This window comes from Vanessa atalanta, chromosome 9, assembly GCF_905147765.1.
Source record: "Vanessa atalanta chromosome 9, ilVanAtal1.2, whole genome shotgun sequence".
NCBI classification, from domain to species: Eukaryota; Metazoa; Arthropoda; class Insecta; order Lepidoptera; family Nymphalidae; genus Vanessa; species Vanessa atalanta.
In genome coordinates, this window is record NC_061879.1 from 8,458,459 (window position 1) to 8,485,043 (window position 26,585).

Consider the following 26,585-nt stretch of genomic DNA (forward strand, 5'->3'; position numbering starts at 1 on the left):
TGTTAAGTTGCCTTTATTAATAGTGTTAAATAATAAATAAAAAAAAAAGTTTAAATTGATATGAACAATTTATTTGAGTAATTTGTATATATTGATATGATTTCTGTACAACTTTACACAGGTCATCAACTAGATTCAAGTCAACTAGATATTCTATGAGTATCTTTAAAGTAGGGCTGTGGCTTAATAATTTACAATTTCTAAGAGCGTGAATGGAAGCTGTACATTACACATTTAATTTACATTATACAATTTCAAATTTAATCTAAACTTAAATTATATAAAATAACCGTAGTACATCGTAGAATTGGAATATTACATACTAAGCGCTAAAGTTAATTCGCAGCGGGCAATAACATTCTTTAATAGTTAAGTTATATTAATAGTATGAAACATTTAGACTAAACGGAGTTTCTTAATACATAAAACATATCACTATGTCTTTATACAAAATCAGTCTCCTACTATTTGTAATCCATCTCTGTATGTAAACAACCTATGAACCAACTAACCTTTAACTTACAACGCAAAGGCAGTCACTGCGATATCGCAACGGACGTACGACATTGGACGTTTGGACAAAGCTCACACAACGGTACATGCGTCGACCACAAGGTTGACTGCCGCGGAAATACATTTTTTTTTAATTCATCAAATGCCAAATAATTATAGATTTAACATTAGCAAAACAATTCCAGCCACACGCCACGTTTCACAGCCTTACTACAGTCGTTCATGCTCTCACACATAGTTACAGTCGAGCCATCGGCTTAGGAATGACAATTTAAAACAGCTACCATTTTTACATAACTTATACAACGGCACATATTTATATTTATACATTATACATCTATAGAAATTTAGGAGTGTAAATTTTAGTTACAAGTTATAATATGGTAAGATTTGAAATTATATTAAATAGATACCTAGATAGATTAAACGAATAATAAAAATCCGCACATTTCTATTGAGAAGAATCAAACGATTATAATTATTAATTTATCGATAATTATATTTTTTTTAATAATTCGTATTCACATCTAATTCATAAATAGTTTCTAGAGCCTGTACAATAGGAATCTATATTCATTAATCTAAGCATGACGATGAATTTAAACCGAGAAATAAAAATTCGAAACGAGAAACGAACATAATGAACTCAATCAATTCAAGATGTGAAATTATCACAGATATCACCGGAGACGAAATTTATACAAGGCCTTTCGTAAACACAGGGACGAAGGGAATCGAGTTTCCTGTCACGTAAATTAAAACATGCACTAAGAGTTTCGGACGCAGCGCACAGCGGCACCCGGGCAGACGGACGACTCCGGCTAGGCGAGCGAGTCGTCGTCGAAGTCGTCGCGGGCGTGCACGCTCTCGAAGTAGCGCTGCGGGCGGCCGGCCCACAGCTCGTCGTAGCGCAGCGAGTCGCGCAGCTCCAGCGCCAGGTTGCGCGGCGACTCGTAGGCGAGGTCGGCGGGCAGCGGGCGCAGGCGCGGGAACAGCGGCGCCAGGCGCTCGGCGCGCGCCACGTACTCGGCCGCCAGCGACACCGCGCGCGCCGCGCACAGCGACGCCTCGCACGCCTTCTGCACAATCGGAGCGGTCAGCGGTCACTCGCCACTCCTACCCGCCGGGGGCTGCTGTCTCATGGGAATTTACTTTCCATTTTTTTAGAAAAAGTGTATTTAATATTGGGTTAGACCCCGAGGGTTCCATTCACCTTGAAATGCTCGCTGTTAGAGGTTAAGATGAACTAATTCGTAGGTTAATTTTTGTTTCTTAGTGTATAATATTAATTTTCTGAATGATAAATAAAAATTGCCTTTGTGTTAAATGTAAAGTTAGTTATTAAATTTATTGTTTAATCCTATATTACATATACAACGTTCGTTTTGTAAACGCGTACAATTTTAAAGCTTTTAGTATTAATACCACTTGATAAAAAAAAATCATTCAACTTCAACTCGGTGACGTGATAATAGAGTGACAATATAGTCTCGACCCGTGGCCTGCATGTCATGTTAAGACTTGAGATTTCACAAAACAAAAGTATTTCAAATTAGATCAGATGATATTTATTTCCCGCATTATATAATACAAAGGTGCTTAAAAATTACAATAAGGCTAGTTGAATATTATTCAATGAGGTTAAACACATACAGCCTGTGTTAGATACTTGTTTTTCCTTTTTGCAAAATTAAGTATTTTTTTGTGTAAACGGTGCCGGCAAGTGTTGCTCTATATTTGTGAATGTCGATTTGCGTCAACAGTGCAATTTGAGCCAAGTGGATAGAGCGAAGGAGTGATGTTTCGCTTTGTGACTAGCCAATTATTACCGTTATGCCACTATGTCAATTACTTTTAAAATAATATATAACAAATCATAGTTAACAAAATAAATAAATTAACTAACTACATAAATGTTAAACCATAAAATGTAATGCGTGCATGTTTTTTCTATATGACTTTTGTTGATCACGACGAAAAGAGGTAGTAATCAAGGATAGTTTAACAGAAAAAGCATGGCGTCCTCACAAAATTTGACAAAATTTAAGGTTATAATATCAACAAAACAGAAAATAAAAACAATTGTTTTGGGATTGCATGGTTACCATTGTAAGTAATAGTGACATTAAATTTTGTCACTTTAGTTTAATTCATTTTAGTAAGATGTTTTAAAACAATTTTGTGATAAAAATATAGTGAACAAAGTAACATTGTGGATTATAATAAACCAAACACAACCAAAGTACGGTGAGCAAACACGCAACTAATCTACAGGAAAACAAAAATTACAAAACAGACCCATACCACATAAAGTTGTTGCACAGGGGATGGAACTGAAAACAAAAGTTTTGTGATAAATTAAGTTTCCCCCAGACATCAACTTTTACATAACACCTCTTATATTTTATGTGCTTCGATTTTTGTTGTATTTTTCTACTTAAAATAATAATTTCGACAAAGAAACTAAGACTAAAATAATAATAATTAAATTTGGGTATTTTTTTTTTTTATATAATTATTTGTCTCCTCGACGCTGACAGAAAGAAGATAATTCTCAAAGCGTTTATTAATTACATGGAACATGGCGGTTAACTGTGTAGTTAGTGGGAGATCGGTTAGTGACATGCTACCGTCTACTCTACCATTCGGTCCGAGTCCTACCGCTCGAGACGCGACCGGACCGTGAGAAATCATAGTCGGCGACGAGAACCAAACGAAACGAAACCAAAACTTACGATCGACATAATGGCATGAACTAGAGCGCGCCGCCCCCGGGACCGAACGATCACAGAACAGTTATTAGCGGGTGAGTCACTGATCGGGTGCACTGTCACACGGTGTCGGACGCCTACGAGTCCTTGAAGGAGAACCAGGCGTTCCAGAAGGAGCGCGACGTGCGCACCTTGCTGTCGTGCGAGGGCGAGCGGCGCACGGGCACGGCGCACTTGGCGTCCTTGCGCGCCGCGCCGCCCGAGCGCGTGGACGCGGCCGAGCGCGCCGAGCGGCCCGAGTGCGCCGAGTGCGCCGAGGGCGGGCGCGGCGGCGGGCGCGGCGCGGCGGCCTTGTGCGCCGTGTGCGTGTGGCGCGGGATGCGCGACGGCCGCGCGCGCGGCGTGTCGGCCTGGCGCGGCGACTCGCTCGGCCGCGGCGACTCGGGCGCGGGCGGCGCCAGCGGCAGCGCCAGCGGCTCCATCTCGCGCATGCTGCTGTGCGAGCGGCTCTGCTTGCCCTCGAGCTGGCGGACGCGCGCGCGCGCTCCCTCTAGCTCTATGCTCTTCTCCTCTAGCTGTCGAGTGGAGATTTATATCATCGTTAGATGGTATGCGCTCTTTATATTTATCAATAACAATAACATCTTCAAAAAATAAATTTTGATACATACTCAACAACCGGATTTATTAGGGTTCGGAATATAATGTAATGACTTAAGGATCTACGCTGTCATATCTAATTAACAGCTACTATGTAATCTTTATTGTAGTAAAACCGACAAAAATAAAAAACTGACGTCGAACAAAAAAAAATCACACCGCGATAAACATGAGGAAAATAAAAAAAGTTCAATATATGTAATTAGTGCTATAAAATGATATTGACGTATTATATATTATTCATTGTCGAGGTGAAAGACGTGATTATTTCATTGAGACGGCATTTTGTTAAGAGCTATAAAGTTCTATCATCAATCGCCATCGTTTGTTAATTGTAAACATCCACTTGGTAAACTAAATATCTCCTAGTTCGCATTCATTGAAGTACTATATAGGGTCTCTTACTCTGAACTTGAGGTCTTCATTCTGGTCCCGTGCTCGCTCCAGCTTCTCTAACAGCACTGTGCGGTGCGCCGCCTCACGCCTTAGCTTAGAGCTGATCACCTGAAAAATAATTAAAAAAATTAAATTGATATTTAAAAATATTTATTGATGTAATACATCACATTTCTTTATGTAAAACAGGTCTTCCTATAGTAACAAGTGTGAGTAAAAGCGCAGAGGCAACTTATTTAAGTGCTACACAAAGCACGGGAGTTTAAATTGTCAATTTTTACTTCAGCCCATTACCGATAGAAAAAAGGAAAAAATCAATTGGTCCGATACGGAATTCGAAGTTAGGGATTTTACGCTAGCCAACGAGAAAATTTATAAAAAGTAAACTTTGTGATATTTTACTAAGAATAAGAAGAAAAACGAAGAAGAAAAAGAACAATTCGTGGTAAAATAATTATAAGTATATACAAGTTGTGAAATCAAAATAGATTTGAATTCAATTTAGAATCAAAACGGACAATTCTGTAATCAATTTTTTTACGTGTTTGCTACAAATCTTAAGCAACGGTTGTTGCATCTTTGGTCCATAAAATATAATGTCAATTACAATAAACACAAATTTCGACATGTTTTTATTATTTTACAATCCATATGACCTCTCGATAATGAAGATGCATGAATTATGCAAAACGCATTAGGAATTCAAAGGGCATCGCTTGAGAAAACCTTGAGGTTATGAAATTTATTTCTAAACTCAGACAAACGGATGATGAATGTGAACTGCGTTTTTTATGCTGTGTTTGTTTGTTGCATTACTATCTGACAACTCTTTTTCACATATTATCTTTCATCATTGTAATGCTATTTGTATTTCCAAGAAAATAAATATGACATCCATAAATTTATTTATTTTTTATTTATAATACAAAACTGTATACATATCATTACAGAACATGGTTGTCCTAATTCGATATTACAGCACGTTTATTGACAATAAATTATATATTAAAAATAAGTCTAATAAGTCCAAGTGGCTATAGTTGTGAGTTCAATCAGGCTACAACAAAACAAACCCACCCGGTTGAGTATAACGTTAAGGAACATGAGCAACTTTTATGTATTTTTATTACAGAAAATGTTGATAAATAACTCTTCTCTTTATTTCTTTATTCGATACGAAATAAATATGTTTCAGTATCCATCTATTTTTTATTAGTGAGTTTTATTATTGTAGAAAATAGTTCAATGACGTCGTTCCCGTTCCTTTTCTCGATATCAAAAAATCATTTCTTTACCATTTATGTAGGTATTCTTTATCCTTCTATTTAACCGACTTCAAAAAAAGGAAGTTATCAGTTCTTTAAGTTAAGGATGTATTCGATGCACGAAAGATCTATTTAGTGAGTGGTTAATTTAAAGCGATTGTCGAGTGATTTGGCCACACTTCATTAGTTTTACCGTTCCTCGTAATTCTGCCGAAATTTACGTTACGTCAACTAGTTAGTAGAGCTTTCGTAAGTGCACCAATCTGTTTAATCGCTGACAAATTGCACTTACAGTTTTACCTCATTTGTTCCGCAATATAATTCACCAAGATTACAAGGGCAATGGAGAGATATTATGTTTTTTTTTTTATCACCAGTGTTTGTTTGTTAAAGGGATTTAGTAATGATCATGATTAAGAGACCAAAGAGAAATGTTTGTCATCATAAAAGTCTTTCATATTTTTTCGAATGATTGTCCATATTTGATAGTTTACGGATCTATTGCTGATCAAGGAGAGAAAGTTGACAAAGAAACCAGTAAATTGTGCAATGTGTATCCTATGCAGAAGAGACATGACTCATCATTGGCAATCGCATATAACTTTAAAAATAAGCAAATAATTCATTATTATATGGTAACGGTGACTTGCAAGTAATAAAAGGTTATGTGTTATATAATTTGTCTCTTTTATGTTTAAGTTAAATAAAAAATCTTTTGCTGATCGTTAAATAGTTCTAAACAAATAATATATTACGAACCTGATTCTGAACGGTGGATATGAGTAGTTGTCGTTGAAGTTCGACGGGATTACTCTCGAGGAGAATCGCAGCGAACTTCTTCGAGTCCGGGGTCGGAACGCGCGGCGGTCGTGATGGCGTGTCCAGGGCATTGTCCAGTCGTCCGAGGGGGGTGGTGGCAGCAGGTGGTGGACTGGCAGCCGCTGCCGCTTCCAGTTGAGCAGCATGCGCGAGTAAAGCGTCTCTCTCTGTTCGTAACCGAACCAAGTCCGTGCAGTCCCCACATCCAGTGGACAACGCTCGTGCGAAGGATTCCTCTGCTGTTTCCGAAGGTCTTTCGTCGAGTTCCCCTCGTAATAACTCAGCTTCGTCCCGTAATCGAACACCTTTTCGTTGTATGACATCGAGAAGTGCCCACAGTTCGTCTTCAAGGGGGCGAGAGCGAGATGCGGAAGCGGATGCAGAGGCCGAGGAGTGGGCGTCTTTGCCACACGATGTTTCTGTACTGAAACCAGAATCCTGAACTGATGGCTGGGGTTTTGTCCTCGCTGTGTCTCCACTGCCTCCGGCGAGCTTACGTCGCACACGCACTCCGGGTTCCCAATCCCTACGTGTACCGCTCGCCGGTGTCGATGGCGCCATCTTAGAGCGCAAGTTCGGGAATGTCTCGATGACGAGATCGCGAAATTCGAGTAATGCCCCGACCTCATTCTGGAGTTCCTGGAATTGATCGTTCTAAATTAAGGTAAAGAATACAAAATTCTCATAATACATTATTACGATTACGTTAATATTTTTAATATAAAATGGATAACCGTCTCGGCTTCAAACGGATAGCATAAGGTTCTACATCAACTAGGTAACTATTTAGTAACAAATAAATACCAAATGTTTTTTCGCCTTCAATCACAGATCAACTTACCAATATCACAGTTGGACAAATAGGTACTTAGTTGAGAAACTTATAGAGGACAAGCATAAATTCATTTATTTTTTTATAGAAAAATTAATATTTAGTACATACAAATAAAATAATTTATTTCTCAATTACCTGAAGAGCTACGAGAGACTTAGCCTGCTCCGAGATGAGGTAATGAAAGGGTCCAGGAGGCGAGCGCAACTGCAGGCACTCCATGCCCGAGCCACCAGAGCCTCCGCTGGCGCTGTCTGCACCGCCCGTCTATAAAACAATAAAAACATAAGTTGATATGTCCGAAGTAAATTTAAATATTAAAATTCGTTATACAAATAAGTATAACGCAACATAAAAATTAGATGTGACATTTATATGACCTAGAATAATATATATACGTTTCAATGAAATTTCGGCTTTTAACATAATGACTACAAGAGAAATAAAACAATGACTACAAAGTTCTCACTAGATTTAATTGTCGCACCAAATATACTATTACTTAAATAAATTAGCTTAATCAAGTAGTGTTTAAGTATCCGTACGCGTACACTGAAGTAGCTATTCACGATTTTCCATTAAGTGACTGTCACTCGTGATTACAAATCAGTGGTTACGTTGGATTTTGTTCAAAAAGGAATCAAGGGCTGCGACACGTATTCGCATACCATGAATTAAACACATTGTTAGGTAATAATAAGCCTGTGAATTGAATTTGAATTGAGAACTCATAAATTAAACGTGGAATTAACTTTGATAGGTTACTTAAGTACGTTTATTAGGCATTTGAGCTGAGAATATAAATTAACAAAGATATGTATATTTTAAAGTATAATTGCTAGTTAGCGCTATGATATTTATTTCGGATATCGGTATATTCGGATGATTTAGGTATATCCAAATCTTAATGTAATTTAAAAAAAAAACTTTTACTGCGTGGTAAGGCTTTGTGCAAGCCCGTCTGGGTAGGTAGGTACTACTTACACACAATATATTCTATCTCCAAATAGCAACACTTAATATTGTTGTGTTCCGGTTTTGAAGGGTGAGTGAGACAGTGTAACTACAGGCACAAGGGACGTAACATCTCAGTACCCAAAGTTGGTGGGGCTTTGGCGATGTATTGAAGGATTAATTTCGTTATGGCACCAATGGTAATAAGCAGTTGTGAACATTTACTATTCGATGGCCTTTTAGACCATCCACCACCGACCTATAAAAAAATATAAAAAAGATTGACCTTGTTGCAAGTTAAGCGGAATGAATAGGCCATAAGAGAACATAGTATTAGTTCTTAAATTCGACCGTATATTATAGCTACGGTTTGGAGTTTCATACTATTCCTGATTCGTTTTTGTATATTTTGTATTATATTATTTTATGAGTAATATTATATAAAATCTATTATTATTATTAGCTAAGTACTCTTATTTACATGAATGTGTAACGTATACACATACGTACCAAATATATAACTGCTGCTTATTTTAATTAGAATCTTTATTACATATCAATGCGTACTTCTTATTCATATTTAAAATCGTAATAAATTCTTATTTCGATCATGACTATACAGACAAGAGTTTTAACTAGTTTCGGTATGCTTTTTATTTGTACCAATGTTCATTACTAAATGTTATGAAGACGTAACTTTAACTTCGCGCAATTGACCGTCGAGATAATAAAACCGAATTTTAATGTGAAAAAATAATTATATTTTAAAATGTGAATTATAGTGATATATATTTTAGTATTGGTATCGATAATTCTATTCATTGGAAATTGGAGTCGTCGTGCGGTTGTAAAATAAGATGTGTATTTTTATAAGAGCTCTTGTTTCTTTGATAACGAAGGTACTTGAAGCTGTATCATCGCTCATACTTTAGACGAGATCTAGAGCAAACAGAAACGAGGTTATCAGACATAACGTCGGATGTTTATAAGAAGTTATGCATGTTTTGAAAATAACATGTTTTAAGTAACGGAAGTCATACATATATTTTTTATTTTCTTATTAAACGCTAGCTAATATGCTTGGCATCGTTCGCATTACACAGTTTTTTTTTTTGTGAACAATTATTTGATCCGACATTCCCGCCTTAATAGTACTATACCAGAAACCAAGTACCAAAAGCAACTGTGCACAGTTTGTAATCAACCGGATAACTGATGCGTGAACGCATAGAAAACGAAGAATAACAAGCATTTTTTTATATAAGCCAGGTCACAAATTAAGATTTTTACAGGATAAAATAAAACCTACGTGCTATTCCAGACTATAATTTATATCCGTGCCAAATTTCATTTAGGTCCGTTCATCTATTTTGATTTAATTGACTAACAAACAGCCATCTATCCAAACTTTCGCATTTATAATATTAGTATGATTAGTATATGTATTATAAATATAGATATATGTACAACAATATTAATAAAATAAAATAATAACAAATTATAATATAAAAAGTATATGCAATCATATACATTGTAATAAAGGCTTAAGATTTATTTCCAAGACGCTGGCGCTATTGCCTCTCCCTGAACAGCGAAGTTTACTTTGAGCTAAGTAGCCAGGCGCCAGAGGGATATCTATATATTAAAGCCTACAAAGCCTATCAAGGGTCCATGATCTAATTAAATAGTTTGATATGAGAAGTACTATAACATCATTTTTAAACTTAAAATGATCTTCCAAGTACTTTGTTGCTTTTAACTATTATAGCAAAAGATTCGTAAAAACTAGTTTAAGTGCAGCAGTAGCGTTATCTTCAAACAATATTCCGCTATAAATAAACGTAGACCCGATATCTTCTGATAGCGCAGCTTACAACTGTCGATGTCAGTAAGTGCTGATAACATTAGCTCTGTCATTTCATGTGATAAACACTGTTCAAATTTTCACCGATAAAGATTATTTTTTTTGTTATTTTGAAATACGCAAGTGATATATCTTGTGTGCTATCTACGAAATACATATCCGATGAGTAATTTTTGATTTATGAGATTATTTGAGACATTCATTCCGCTATTGATAAAAAATTGTCTTAACGTTTGATGTTCAATTACTGTCTTTGCTAGTAGTGCTCTTTGACGTGTTTATTTTTATTTGAATTCAACTGTCGCTGATTACCTTCGAATGAATACAAAATGTACACAACTGTCGCATTCATTTGATGCGTTGTTTGTCAATCGTCAGTATTTTGTAGTTTCACTTTCTATTGCGCCACACGGTCCCAGCCGCTGTGTTATTATAATAATTTACTAATGCCATTCGACATTAAACCGAGCACCATTCGCATACAAACGGAACTGCCGCCAGTCAATTGTTTATTTTCACTGCGACGTAACCGCTTTTAAATAGCGAGACTTAATGTGTTTATAACATGAAATAATCTGCAAATATGTAATCGTCAGCTTCAATATATTATTGATACGTGTACATATAGATATGTGCCTGTCTTTTCCACAAGTCACGCAGAACTCGACTAAACTGATTTTGATTACATTATGGTTAAATATCAATCAAGGGAAGCTTCCTTGATCTGTGTTATTCCCAATTGAATTGAATTTATAGTTACGTATGATAGAAAGATTAAATTAATAAAATAATTTTATAAATACTTCGATCTATATATTAAAATTACTACAGGACTTGGACGTGATCTAAGATGAACCTCAAAAACGATCATCTTTGGCACATGCCAAAAAACACGTCTTCGTCCACACGCGATACGAGCAAGGAATTTGCTGCAAAAGTTTACATCACAGATGATACCCCTTATATTGCAGACGAAACGAAATTTGTTTTACATTCGCCAATAACGAATTCATTAGCTAATTTAACTTTGGACATACGACGGACTTTGCTAAAACATTTGGTAGTATGAATGTTATTCACTGAACTATGTAAAAGCCATTATTGACAAAACTAAATTTTTGTTCGGTTTATGTCATTTAATTCATAAACAGTCAAGATGGCCCGCGTGGTGAAGTGGTTAGAACGCATGCTTCTTAACCGATGATTGCGGTTTCAAACCCAGGCAAGCACCACTGAATTTTCATGTAGGTACTTAATTTGTGTTTATAATTCATCTCGTGCTCGGCGGTGAAGGAAAACAACGTGATGAAACCTGCATGTGTCTAATTTTAATGAAAATCTGCCACATGCGTATCTATCAACCCGCATTGGAGCAACGTGGTGGAATATGCAAACCTTTTCCTCAAAGGGATAAGAGGCCTTCGCCCAGCAGTGGGAAATTTAGAGCCTTTACTGTACTATGATTCATAAAAAAGTTTAACATAATAAAATTAAATCCCACCAAATGGAAGTGGAAAAGCATGCTATAAGGTGTGAAAATGTATATTAATACCATATATAAAAAAAAAACTCACCTTGGTAATTCTTGGTAATAAAAAAATAAAATACAAATTAATAATAAGATACATACACTAAAGACACGGACAATATATCTGAGGAGATACTAATTTAACAATAAACAAAAAAGACGGAACAATTTGTTTTACTAAACTTTACTATTTTGACGATACATTTTTTCGTAATTATTTATAACGCATTTGACAAAAGTATTAGTAAATAAAAAAAAAAAGACATTTTAACATTATCTAGAGACTAACCTACAGTTTTAAAGAACACTATTCAAAGTCAGTTTGACTAATCTGAATACTCATTGGTCAATGGTCGGTGGTAGTCGATGACGCACTAGAAGACCAATAAGCTTTAATATCGAAGTCAATTTCGTTCAACAGACTTGACTTTGATTAGCGTTTCAAAAAGAGGCAATTAATTCATAACTTTTAAGGATACCTTTCGTTGAAAATCTTGTTAATATATTGTTATGCAATTTATTCTAAATTTAATATAAAATAAAATCTAAAGATAACATAACTCATTCTTTGCTGGAAAACAAAATCTAGATATTGTGTTATTGAGGACGAGGTGTTCTATCTCAAGACGAACGGTATCAGATATACTCTATTACAATAGGATATGAACAAAGATAAACGATATCAAAGATACAAGAACAAGAAAAACTACAGAAATATTATATTTTCACACAAGATTACATTTCATAATATGATATTTAACACTTTGGATGGCACAAAAAATTTTAAAAATATCAATTCAAATGTATCTTTTTTATAGAATTAATATTGAAATCAAAGCATTATAACTATTATTACTAAATAGCTGTGCTCCGCAGTTGCTTCCTGCATTTTACAAGTTCAAATGACGTAGTTTAATAAAATAATAAAGAGTTTTTTGATAAGGAAACGAAAATTAAAACAAACATTAATTTTGATTAGAATTTGAGTAAAAAAGTTCAAGTTCGAACGAATAATTTCTTTTTTTAACAATCATGTTCAATTTACCATGTATTTTGTTGTTGCGAAAAACTATGTTAAAACATTATTCTTTATAAGTTTACTTAAGTGTTCGATATTAGATTTTCATGAAGGATTGAATGATTGATTAATGAAAAATAGTAACTACTAAGCCTCTGGCCGTTTCTCAGAAGAATTTACATTTTCATACGTTGGTTTCGTTACCTTCAATTTGTAAAATCACCATATAAAATAGTCTACTTAAAATATCATAATTTTATATAGTGGTAAGTATTGTTAATACCTTATTTTTATTATATTACAAAAAATATAATAAATAATATCACGATGAAACGTTATCTCGATAAGGTCGTATCTGCATCGAGTTCTAACAAGGAGTCAATCAAGATGAATATACCTACTTAAGACTTAAAGTAATAACACACTCAACAATACTCTACATATTTACAACCGTGCTTTATAATTAAAGGCGTCCCTAACAATTACTCGAAGCAGTCACTGTAACTTTACCATGGTAGTTATTTGCATAGACACAAGTAGGTCGTAGAACGAGCATCATATAATATACACTTATACGCCATTAATAATTTATTCACCCGTATTTACATACAATTCATGTCGCTTCACCTGCGTTCGCGTTCATATTGATGCATTTTATATGGGCATACTTTTTAAATATATTCAACATATTTCTTATGTTCATGTTACTGATAACTCAAAAATTACTCAACGATATTTATCAAACTTTTATTTCTATTATAATAATATATTATTGCTGCCGATGGTATTACGCAGAGGCATATTTTTTAAGACACTTTACTTTCAACGTTTAAAAGTATTTTATTTTAGATATAGTCATATTATATTATAGCATAGTAATAGGCGGTTTTTAATAATCTATTTGGTTGCTCTAAAGGTAATTGGTCCAGTGTAAACCACTCCACTCACAGTCCACTCTTATAACCCGACAACCTCTATGGGTGATGGTGACCAATTACCATCTAGGAGCCGATTGTTATCGGCATTTCTATTTAAAACACACACACACAAGAACACCTACATTATTTTACGTAAGAATGGAAACCTCCGTATTATAGTATAAATTCATTTAAATCATTACAATAATATTGTTTCACGGCATTGAATATTTGTATAAATAAAAATCTATTCAGTTTTAACGAGGTCTCGTATATATGAAGACTTAACAATAATCACGCTTATCAGTGGAATATATAAGCAAGATGAGTATACAAAAGTCATGTCTCGCTACGCATTGTTTGAAATGCTAATGCAAGTATTATATATTAGCGGTAATTATTGCGGTCGTTTTAAATAATATATTTAAGCGGGTTAGTTAGTTATTATTTTTAGTACCGTTTCACACAATTACTTCGCCAGTTACTCGGCCTTTCTAACCGGAATTCCTAAATATTTCGTAAAATAATAATCAATAGTTAAATTATATTCAAAAATGTTAAAAAATAAAATAATTATATTTTATGTAATGCATTATTGATATAATGAAGACATTCTTACACAAAATGTGCATATCCATACCTTGAAGTACAAATGTCTTAATCAACATATAGTCTTAATACTCTTAAGGCATTTTGAAGCAACCATAGTTGTGTAAAGAAAGCTAGCGATCTTACGCATAATTATTTTAAAAGGAAAAGTGATAGAAATGATAAAAACAAAGCAACAGCCAATATTACCATGTTTGACTTTCTTTTACGCTCACTGAGAGATATAATATTACGATATTATAAGAAATAATACTATAAATGATAATAAAATAGCTTTACGATGAATTAGCATCAGTCTCGTTCAAGAAATAATATCAAGAAACCGATATTACATGTATAAATCATTATTCTTAACCACAACCTCCATTGACGTCTGATTTAACCACAGAGAGGTCATATTTTCGTTATAATTCTAACATTTGATATAATTAATTCTTACGTTTTTAATACAGTATAAATTTGATCCGTGTTTTTGAGCGCATTTTGATACAATATTTTTTATAAATTTATACTAGAAACGATCATAAAAAAGCTGCTGAATAAAATTTAATAAAAACTTAAGTATTAATTTAACAGGTAATATTAAAAAAAAACTTTATAAAAACAATTTTTGCACTTAAACGACCTCCAGATGAAAATAATTACGCAAGACTTTCGCGACATCAGTGTTTTTACAACTATAATGACATCGTATCGTGTCCGTTATGTCCATCTTTAAGGCATATCATTAGACATAACGATTTTGAATCAATAAACACGTTAATGTTAATTAGCCGATACTACTTCAGACAAATCTACAAAATAACCATAAACGTATCATAAAATACGAAAATGCAATGAAGAAAAGAGGAATTCGTTCCGAAAGTTTGTGAATTTAAGCGTTAATTTTTGTGAACGTATGATGGTCAATGTAGATACATTGATCGCTGTCGAAAGTCACTAATTAGTTCTGAAAACTAAAAATAACATCACTATTTAATGAAAGTATTGTAGCCGTTGCTTCACTCTTTGTTTGTTCATTGATAAATTGCGGTCCTTTAACTCTCTCTGAAACTTTCGCTCGTGGAAACATCGTTAGAGCGTAAATATTAAATTCCCTTAAATCTAATTTTACTACAAAACTATTTACCAATAAAAATATACTTTTAACTTTCTCTCAATTATTTGTTTGTAACATTTTACTTAATTTTGTACCGAAATAATTAATTCATGTCTAGAGTGAAGTGAAGTCTACTAACTAAAATATCTAATAAGTTACGCATGGAGATCCAAACGTCTGCAATGTGGAAAATATGAAAATAAATTAATTTAACAAAAGTAATTAGCATTTCGGGTTACGTTTTAAAATTTCTTAGGGGCTGGTGTTCGTGGGCTCGTAAGGTAAAGACAATCATAACTCGATTGATGTATTATAATGCAGCTTCTTAAAAGATGATTCGTTAATTATCTTCTCTAACTATCCAAGCTTATAGTAAACCAAAGTCATTACACTCAGTTTTTTTTCAATTATCCAATCCAATTTTTTCATTATATGAATTATTGACTTATCCAAAACGTAGCAGGTACTAAACGGTCGAGGCGAAAGAAAAGAGATTATATTAAAATTTTTTCAAACACTATACGAACAAGTAACCTAGGATATATTCCAAACGATGTATTAATACTTAGTATGTTAATTAAATTCATTAAAAGAAGCTCATATAGAAATACTCCATTCATTAAAATTATAGCGTGACGACGTTTTAATATTTGTACAAAGTTCTTCTTACTTTGCACAATTAACAAACCTAAATACGCATTTACACGTAACGCAATGCCAAGAATACTAAGCATAATTTCGAGGCGTGAATCCTATTCCGTAATCTATAATTTGCGGGTCACGCCACTCAAAAATGTATCTTGCATGAGCCAATCAAACATAACCGTTATACGCCATTTACCACAAGCTGAGTGTAAAAATACTTAATTTGACAGCCGATCATTTACTCTACATATGTTTTGACAAGTAAAGTGTTTTGATGTACCTTGTTTTATTTTTTAAAGAAAAACAATTCAAATCACAGGGTTGAAAAAATTGTTAGTTAGTATTATTTCTAAATTGAAAATGCACTCATGAGATTTTTTTCGCATCATTATTTCTGGTCTAGAGCCGAGAAGGCCCAGTGGTTAGAACGCATGCATCTTAACCGATGATTTCGGGTTTAAATCCAGGCAAGCACTACTGAATTTTCATGTGCTTAATTTGTGTTTATAATTCATCTCCTGCTCGGTGGTGAAGGAAAATATCGTAAAGAAATTCTGTAAATTGACATAAAAAACATGTGTATTCCACCATCCCGCACTGGAGAAGAGAGGTGAAATATGCTCCAAAAACCTTCTTCTCAAAGGGAGAAGAGGCCTGAGCCCTTAGGCCCCAGCAGTGGGAAATAATTACCGTTACCGGAGATAAATTACCGTTTTTTTATGTTCAAGTAAATTTTAGTAGTATGTGGTTAAAAAATAGACTAAAAAATTAGTCTTATGTACAGAAAACTTTAAATAATTTAGTACTGCGACAGTGGATGTTTCACGTGAACAAGGTTTTTTTTTTTAACTGACCTAGTTATGTCTTTTAAATATAAAAAGGTCCTTTAATTTGTAAAGCAAACTTAACAATGTTAAAGAACTCGCTCTGACAATTGAGTAGAAAGGTATGCAGGAAACAAGGGCGCTTTTGATAATGATCTCGCTCACCTTACCTTCCTCCAAGTAGATCAGGTTAAAACTTTACTAAGAGATTTTCTTCACATTTTCAGAGAGGAATTGCGATGTTTAATCTGACAATTCTAATAATAATACTTTAAAGATATTTACCTACATTTTAATGAGCCTACCAACATAAAAAAGACATGGAAATAATTTCATAGGCAATATTGCAAGAATATGTATTATGTTACTTTATTATAAATAATCATCAGAATTATACAATTTATTACCGACTTTCTATAAACATCCAACATTTACAACATAATTTAGGTCGACGCCTAAGAGAGTGCTTTTAATGTGACTTCCGACCTGTTACGAAGTTCCTGTAATATAAAACAAAGAGCCCTTTAGATATAACAAGCTATTTAACAGACAGAAGTGACTGAAAGCCTGTCAAGAACATGAATTCTTCGCTCCAACATAATTAAATATAAAATAATTTGAAATTGAATACCACAAAATACGACTCATAATTATTATAAGATGCCGTCATCGAAAAAATAGGAAACAGGATTACTATATACGACTATATGTTCGTAAAAACAAGACTAGACACAAAAAACACACTGTAATTATGACGTACAATTTAGTCTATTAACTTGAGGCCGAACGAACGTTCGACAACATTTATTTAATGCGTCCGTGACATTCGCACACGCCATTTTAGGTGTTATTTCATTTCGAACCCACGGATTTTCCACTAAAATCGTATGAAAGGTACCTAAACTTAATTAGATAGTTGAAGACAATGCCAAAAACATATTATATCAGATCTAAATATGTAGTTTTTTACGGTGAATGCTTTGCTTTATAAAGGAACCTATAAAATTTCCTACATTATGCTTTAACCATTTTAAGATTACTTTATGATACTATTATGAGACTTCACAATAAATATTTTTAATTGCTTTATTTTCCATTTTGTCATGACGTAATGTCTGATTATCGATCGATACATCGAACATGCTAAACAATTTTGTTGCTTTGTTTCCAACCAAACCATATACTGAACGTTATAATTTTAGTTCTACCATTTATGACTATAATTATAGAAATGTTTTTAAACATATGTAATTAAATATAATATTTAGTCAGAAAACTATACGGCTATTGAAGGAAATGAGCGTTTTACAAATGTAAAATAATTTTATAACTTCACAAATACACTAACTATGTAACACATTCTTAGTGTTAACTTAAACAAGCCTTAAGCAAAAAATAAAGAAACAGTCGGTCCATCTGCCATCTGCGTGAATAAAGTTAACTTATTTTTAGATATACAGACACGATGTTAAAGTAAAAGATAAAAATAAACATAAAATGAATTCGTCATAATTTTTGTATTTCAATATAAGAATAAAATAAATAAAACGCGGACTTTCACGGTATTCTTAATATTATTTATGTTACTGTTACATGATAATATTCGGCCTAAGGCCTATTTGATTTTATTATTCGCCTATTAATCGGATACCTGAACGACGAAAGATATCTTGACTGAAGGTCAATGTTACAACAAAAGTACAAGTTTCATATTCTGCGCTGCAATATCGAAAGTTGAAATCATTATGATATTTGCCAGGCTCTGATTGGGGAAGAAACAAAGGAAAAATAACTTGATATTTGATATTGATGACATCATACGCTACTATGCTACTGCTATGCTACTAAGTACATGCCATGGTAGTTTATAAGTATCGGTTAACTTACGAAATGGTCTACCACGTCGCCGGATTATATGCTACATGTATGAAACAATAAATGTGTTATTTCAATACTTCAAGTTTCTGTAATTTAGCATGATGAATTAAGATTCTCGATGCAGAATTAGCGAACAGTTGACGAAAAAAAGACCAACATACCCAACCAAGCGTTTAATGCTTTCACTTTTCGCCTCTTCGTACTAAATAGTACCTTTACGAAATTGTATGACCCGATACCATTGGCCTTCTTGCTATAACTTAAATGACACGACTGTTGTTTATTTTTGCAAGTCGTTTATATAAAATAATTTATCCAGAACAATCTTGTTGATCATGAACTTGAATAACCATTTAGGACAATTGTTTAATCCCAAATGACTTATAAATTGTAAGGTACATGTTTAACGTAATTTGAGCAATTTTCTTTGAATATTTATTGAGGATTGTGTTACTTACTTCATGAATATATAGTAGAAAAGTAAACAACACTCAATAATTTTCAAATTTATATAATACAGAAAAAAAATCGAAGGCTATGTAACAATTACGTTTAAAAAAAATAATAATATTTATTTTTTTATTTCATATTATACTTCAATCGATTGATTTCGATTTCAAGGTTATTCATTCATGTAATCATTTCATATTTTCTTAACAGTAAGCGAAGTATGGCTCCTGGAACCACAGCATACTTACTGTAAGTCTATAGCACGCTCGCTTCGCCTAAATCGCCGTACGTGAAACACAGTTGATATCATAACTTATTGCATGTTATAAATCTAATTATGGTACATAGCACGGAAGGTTATTTTGTTCCGTTAGATCGAGATCATAAACATAGATGGTACTAAGAAGATTTTGAATCATTTGTAACCGTTATCTGATTAGCATAGATACATTTAACATTTACAGCAATTATTAATTAAGAAACAAAATTTTATTAATAAAAAATTAAATGTGTGACGGACATTTCTCGTTACTATAAATAAATATTTTCTGATGATTTACAGTTTATAAAAATTCTTCTGTTTAAAAATACGGTAAAATATATAGAGCGTAAATAAATGAACAAATAATATAACCAGCATGACGGCTGAAAGCTGTCATTCAAAAACAACACTAAACGAGTAACTCAGAGAGCTAAGTATTTGGTATAACATTTTATCGGATCGTCATACATTGATTTTTATCTTACATGAGAACAAGTATAATCACATAAATATAAATTAATGATTAGGCAAAAAAAAAATCAGAATTATGATACATAGATAATTTATTTTTTCGTATGAAGTCTACATTCTCTTCTGGGCGAATCTCCTTCCCAAGAAAAATATTACAGTTGCAGTGAGTGTATGCACATACATGATGTAAGGACTTTCCAGCACAACCAGAGATATACGCCTTAAGAATGTAAAAATGATTTCATCTAAGTTCAATAATGTTTCGATGATCCGGGCATTGAACCAAGTAACCTCACAATATGCAGTCTATAATATAAATAACCACTAGACCAACGAATTCTCTGCATTTAGCAACATACCAGCGTATCACAAACTATTAATCTAGAACCTAAAGCAACTTGGAAGCATTACACGTGACGAACGTGAGATTAGTCACGTCCATGTCTGATAGTGACACGCGTTCGACAATCGACACAGCGGGGTACGATCTATTATTGCAAGAACTAATAATATGAACTTTATATTGCTGTATAGAGTTCTACTCGAGCTACATTTTGAATTATTTTCATGTTGTGTTATATCATGTTCTAATAAGTATATTTTTATGTCTGCACTGCTCATTGTCGTTGGTTCTTTAAGAAGTATAATCGTTCCTCACATCATTAATGCGCCACTAACCTTAGGAGCACAGATGTTATGTCTCTTGTGTATGTATGGCCCACAGGTAGTACTAATTTTTGTGATTAGGAGGTAGATAGGCGGCAGATGCACTCACTCACGATGAGTGGGTGCTCCCTACCCAGACGGACTCGCACAACGCCCTAACTCCAATTAAGTGTATTTCATTTTAAATGTAACTGCCGTAAACATATTTGTAAATTGTACATATAGATAGATAATTACCTTTTTTTTTTTGAATAAAACATAAAAACATTTTTAATATTTATTCAGTAATTACTACGTTACACAAAGTTCGAACTTTATTAAGTAGAACTAATCGTTATACGAAAATTTGCCAAAGTGTACCTATTATGAATTGTGTACCTACTAGAATTATTCGACGTTAATCAACTTATCAAATCAGCTCAGCTGATATTCATTTGAGGCTGTTACGTTTATTGTTCTTACTTATTATATACTTTTATATAAATAACTTAAAAAAGTAGGTACGATTATAATAATAGTATTTAAACATGTTTCTTAAAAACCCGTTAGTTCGTTAAGTATTAACCATACAAGCACCAACGGAAAAACGTCAAATTAACATAATATACCTAGATAAAATTGTCAACTGAGAATATTTTATTTTTATAAATAGTTTACGCCGTTTCTGCAAATAGTGAAGCATTCTTTACTGGCTTACATTTAAATATTTGTAAGGTGATCTTCAAATGCTAGGTCAACTTCTGAATGGCATTATGAAAATATTTGGCAAAAATATCTTATGATTATTTTATCGTTGTAAAATATGGTAAGATATATTTTTTCTACAGTAATATATAATAAGCCATCATTAATAGTACCCTCATTATCATTTTGTTACTTCTATGAGTCTTACATTAATTTTTTTGTAAAAGTCAGGCACGACAGCTGCTTAGCGACGATCAGACTAAAGCCTCTCCAAGCCAACTGGCGTCGAAAAACAGACAAAAAGCATCCTTACATGTTTACAATAGCGTTTAAATTTTATAATGGCACATAATAACCTAATTCACCGTTTTGCAATCAGCATCCTTTGATGACATTTATAAAGGTTAATTATACATCTACCTGCTCCAGATGATGTCAGTTTAATGCGAGTTCAAATAATATATATATTTTTTTAAATTTGGTTAAAGAAAAAAGTTACCGGTCGAAAATATTGTTCTTACTGGAAGCTGTGATAAATCCTATTGGCTCTACAAGTATTTTAAAAATAGAATATACGAGGACATCACCCTACGACATTTAGTTGTTGGAATAATTGTACTACGTTTTAGAATGACAAACATGCCTGCATACAGCCGTCACGCAAGAGGACAGGCCAATTTCCGGCCAAAATGGACGAATGCTTACGTTCGTCCCATTGTAAATAATGCAGCTGTGTTATTAAATCGACCTTTTGTGAAACTACCAGCTGCCTGTTGGGGCACACACGATTGGTAATAAGTTTTGTTCAATACCTGCACGACGACGTCATTTACAAACATTATTATTGGACTTCAGACGTTTTTTTATTAATTATTATATAAAATTACAAAAACCTTTTTTGTTTCGAGATGTAGATCGATCGATCGATTAGATCATGGTAATTAATTAAAAGAAATATATTTTGAATTTTGAATAGACTTATATTTAAATTTTATGTCGAACATTTCAATTTAACGGTTTTTTTTGAACGTGTCGTAAATTAATTTATAATAAATCTTCTAATATAATTTTTAAAAAGATAGTGGGGTGATTGGACTCCTTCTACCTTTATTATTTTCCTTAAATATATCTTAAATTATCTGTACTAAAACGTGTATGGTGTTCATTAAACAAACCGCGACATTGAGGAATCAATTTTTGATGTCTGCAAATTGGCTCGTAGGTCGTGTGAGTCGTTTATCCCATTCTCGGTTATTGTTTCAACAGTTGTCGTGGGCGAGTGATTGTTACACCCACTGGCTTTACCGTTGATGGATTACAGCCACGAATTAGTCACAATCAAACGCACTACGTTCAAGTGAAATAGATACGAGGAAGCCGAATCAAATCCTATTAATAGGTTTATTCCTAAAAACTCTACACTATGTAGATGAAATACTATATGATAGATAAAAAATACTAAATTAATATTTATATCTTGCTAACATTTTCCACAAACTCCCTTTCCTATATTTTTACCGATCTGCTGCGGATGTTGCCTTTCACTCGAAGGGAAATAAGGATTTTACTTATTAGGGGGATATTTGTTATATTTAATTTCAATAAATACACTGTATATTATGTCAAAGCAAACAAAATTTCACACATCATAGAAATCAAATTAAATTAAAAAGAATTATATTTCGAGTATAAGCCTTCATGAGTTCCGATTTATAAATTCGGACACAACTGATACTATTTTAATAACCATACATGATTGGCAAGTGTACTGAATTTACATTGCATAGTGAACCTATTTTGCACGTCGAATTGCTAAATGCGGCATGACAAGACGATTTCATGAAAGTTGACACCGAACACGAAGTAAACCAAAGCAAACAAAACATTGGACGAGTTTCGTAATTCTATCAATAAACCTTTCGCAAGGAACACAAAATGTATTAATTACCCAAATCCTAACAAACATTGAGTTAAACGTTAAACAGTTGCATTTAAATACTCCATTACCAAGAATTGGTTCTGTTAGTTTCACTGTTTGTGGCTAACGAACTCTTCGAACTCTTCCCAAGTTCATTTATTGCAAGTAATATCTCAATGAACATCGTTTGACGCAGTCGTTAAAAATGACTGTATATACAATTAATTATTAAAAATATTTTATTTGCTTACAACAATTTTAAGCAATGATAACGATTACGCAAAATTTAAATATTTTTAAGGATTGTTCTTCATTATTATGTCAGATTGAAATTGTTGTTTTTTTCTACATTTGTTCGATATTAATAAAATTATCAATCCCCATTTAATCTACAAAGGATTTATCTAATAAAAATCTAACGTTGTATTCTATATACTTGCAAGCACAAGAAGTGTGTGATGCGTAAATAAAATATTTATGATCTAAATTACGAACGCTTTTAATATTTCCAACTGGCAAGTCATTATATTCATTCATCGACTGAAAAGATTTTCTCTTATACAGTAGATAGCATATTTTTTATAACAATGTTCAAATGAAAACATAACACGTCATTGTTGTCGAAACCGAGACGGAAAAGTAATAACAAATATGTAATCCTTGGAAATTCTTTCGTTACTAACATTATTATTATTTCCTCATAATCCAAGGTGAAATTACAATACCTACACTTTATAAAGTATTAAAACTTCTACACCATGATTACTTGATAATTTCGCAGTATGCATCCGATGATTGAAATGCCAGATATTCTTTACAAACATTAAGAAGAATAGTAATGAAAAATTATTAAATTTTTAATTCATATAAGTCCCGAGTTAGTTATGAAATGGTTGCAAAGTAGATAGTATTATTATACATTATTAGTAGATATTGTATAAACTATCTAGTACACAAATATTAAAATACTTTAACAAAAAATACCGCTTTATAAGTAAACGTAGGATTGAATTCTTTAATTTAAAAGCGGCAGGTCGTAATGGATATCGATTCATTGAAACTGATTTCTATGGGACCGTTGTCCAAAATTATTGTCTGTATACAAGGCCACCGGCTCAATATTCCGGATATTGACCCGCTTTTAATCTCAATAATCTTTAATATTTATTACCTTCAATCAGCGTAATATAATATTAATCGAATATCAATTAAAACGAACGCCGATGATGAAACTATTCGGAAATGTAACGCGCGAACTCGTAATCTTATCGTAACAACTTATTATGATTTTAATGTGATTAGAATCGATATTACAATTTTTCTTACAACAAAAAATTGTTGATATTTTGTAATTGTGATAGGCCTTATTGTCTTTGACGTTTTAATATTGATTAATTATAATTAATACGTCTAAAACAAAATATTTTGAAATTTTCTTGTAAAAGGTTTCATTTGATAAGTGAAACCTTATTGGATGCCAACGTCCATATCTTACACTTTGGTCTATGTTTTCGGATTTTCTAAGATACGTAAAATAATTAACTCTTTAATATTTATTAGTTCGCTTAATAATTAACACGAAACAAATACTTCTTATAAAGTATAATATAATATAATATAATAAAGTGATCTATCGCCGTACTCTCGAACCTAAGATGATCTCTCGTTCTCATTAGTCTACGTTCACATAAGAAAACTATATGTATCTCAATAAATTTACCTAATATCATAATAAGAACATTTATTATGAATATAAATAAGCTTTTCTTGTGATTTACGCAATTGATCTATCATCTATATGACATTCGTTTTATAAAAACCAAAACTATACTACGATTATTTATCAAAGTTACAAAGACAAGTCGTGTGTTGTAAAGCGCACGAGTCGTTACGTTACAGGATAATAGTCAGCAGGGAACAATATGTCTATAATTACCTATTGCCAGAGCATATATAAGTTTTATAATAATTGACTAAAATATATATACATTTATATATATCACTTAGTAAAAATTAAATGTCATCTGGCTGTTGGCAATGATAGCTAGATTGTTTGTAAACGATAGGAAACCATTATATATTACATACCATATATATATTAGTATAACATTAAAATATTTTCTTACTAATTCTTGTAACGCTTATGCATCGGCTTATGTCTCATATTTTATTTACGATCGCTATTCATGAGCTTTTTATTTTGATATTATAAATAATCGAAAAAAATATTTCACCTCTTGTGATACTAATCTTGTAACATAATAAAATATTACAAACGGACGCAACAAAAGTAGGAAATACTATTGATGCAACGTATTACTTAACGGATAGATTATGAACAAAAAACAAAATAACTTAACATTAAATAAACTATATTTGTTAACGTTACGTTTCTCTAAGGCTTTGCATAAAACACAGCATACATAACCTAAGGCGTCTTTATTTCAAGAATATGCTAAAATCCTAAATTGAAAATAAAATAAATTCATTTTGTAACGTTAAAATAGTTTCGCAATCTCATATTAATTCGATTCCTATTTGTATAATTTATTTAGAGTCACGTGATCATAATTTTTTACTGTATACAAAACGAATGCGTTACTTCCTTGGTATGAATAAGGCGCCAACAGCTGTACTCAGGGGAGATAAGCGCAATTGAAATAATTGATGCTACAAGTATCTCAGAGCTCACAAGGGCCATTAAAAGTCCGCTTTATAACTAAAGTGAGAGTACACACAATAAAATTATTGCATAAGTAGCTTTTAAAATTATATGTTATCGTTTCCATATTACGAAATGTACTTATAGGAATATTTCTAAAACCTTATTATATTTTACGTGACGCTATTTTAGTTTACAAGTTATGTTAACATCGGAACACGAATACGACGATTTAACCTCCTGACCAATGTTGCATTCGCTATACCTTCACTATCATAATAATAAAATCATTCTACTCGTAAGTTCCTACCGAATCCTAAGTTGGTCCTCTCACCAACGGCCTTGATGTGTAAACACTGCCAAAACTCCAAGCTGATATTGACAATTTCAGTTTTGAAGTTAGTACCTCGGGATCTGTAGTCTTATAAGTAAGGTCTAAGATCGAGGTAACATATATATAAAATAATATAAATATAGATATTATAGATGTTATGCATTAATTTTCATGAATTTCGCGAAAATTTTATTATCAGCTTAAAGCGGTGCATCAACTTTTGTGTAAGGTTTTATCGTGTTTAGTTCGTCTACTTGATTTAAAAGTCAAGTGATATAAACGATCCTTTATAGAGTCATCAATAAGCCGGCATCCAACAGCTTACGTATGAATCATATGAGATACCGAAGCCGAGTACGCTTTAATAGCGAAGGCGTCTCAACGACCGGAGGTCTCTAGTTATTCAAACACGGTCATTCATGTGTGATTTGATAACAGATTCGACGACTACTTTGTTAGTTCTTCTTATCATTTAAGTAAACTTATTATTTTATTTTTGTGTATGTTTATCTTTATGTGCATGTTATTGTTATTTAATGTTTGGACATAAATATACTGGATATTTTTTTTTGTTAGTTACATTTTGTTACTAGCAAGTTTTATGCT

The 26,585-nt window shown here is 32.8% G+C and overlaps 1 protein-coding gene across 3 annotated transcripts in view; it reads right to left on the reverse strand.

Moving 5' to 3' along the window:
• Positions 1-55: 55 nt before the first annotated feature.
• LOC125066239 (actin cytoskeleton-regulatory complex protein pan1) overlaps positions 56-26,585 on the reverse strand; it is a 72,508-nt gene continuing 45,978 nt past the window's right edge. Inside the window, exons 2-6 of one of the 3 annotated variants that reach the window (XM_047674238.1) lie at positions 7,335-7,463; positions 6,305-7,003; positions 4,290-4,388; positions 3,389-3,799; positions 56-1,580 (exon numbers count right to left, since the gene is read on the reverse strand). In XM_047674238.1, coding sequence (XP_047530194.1) covers positions 1,335-1,580; positions 3,389-3,799; positions 4,290-4,388; positions 6,305-7,003; positions 7,335-7,463 — 1,584 coding nt within the window. In that variant the 3' untranslated portion in view covers positions 56-1,334. Of the gene's footprint in view, positions 2,847-3,248; positions 3,800-4,289; positions 4,389-6,304; positions 7,004-7,334; positions 7,464-26,585 lie in introns of all 3 variants that reach the window. The other 2 variants (XR_007119662.1, XR_007119663.1) reach the window with 2 other exon arrangements.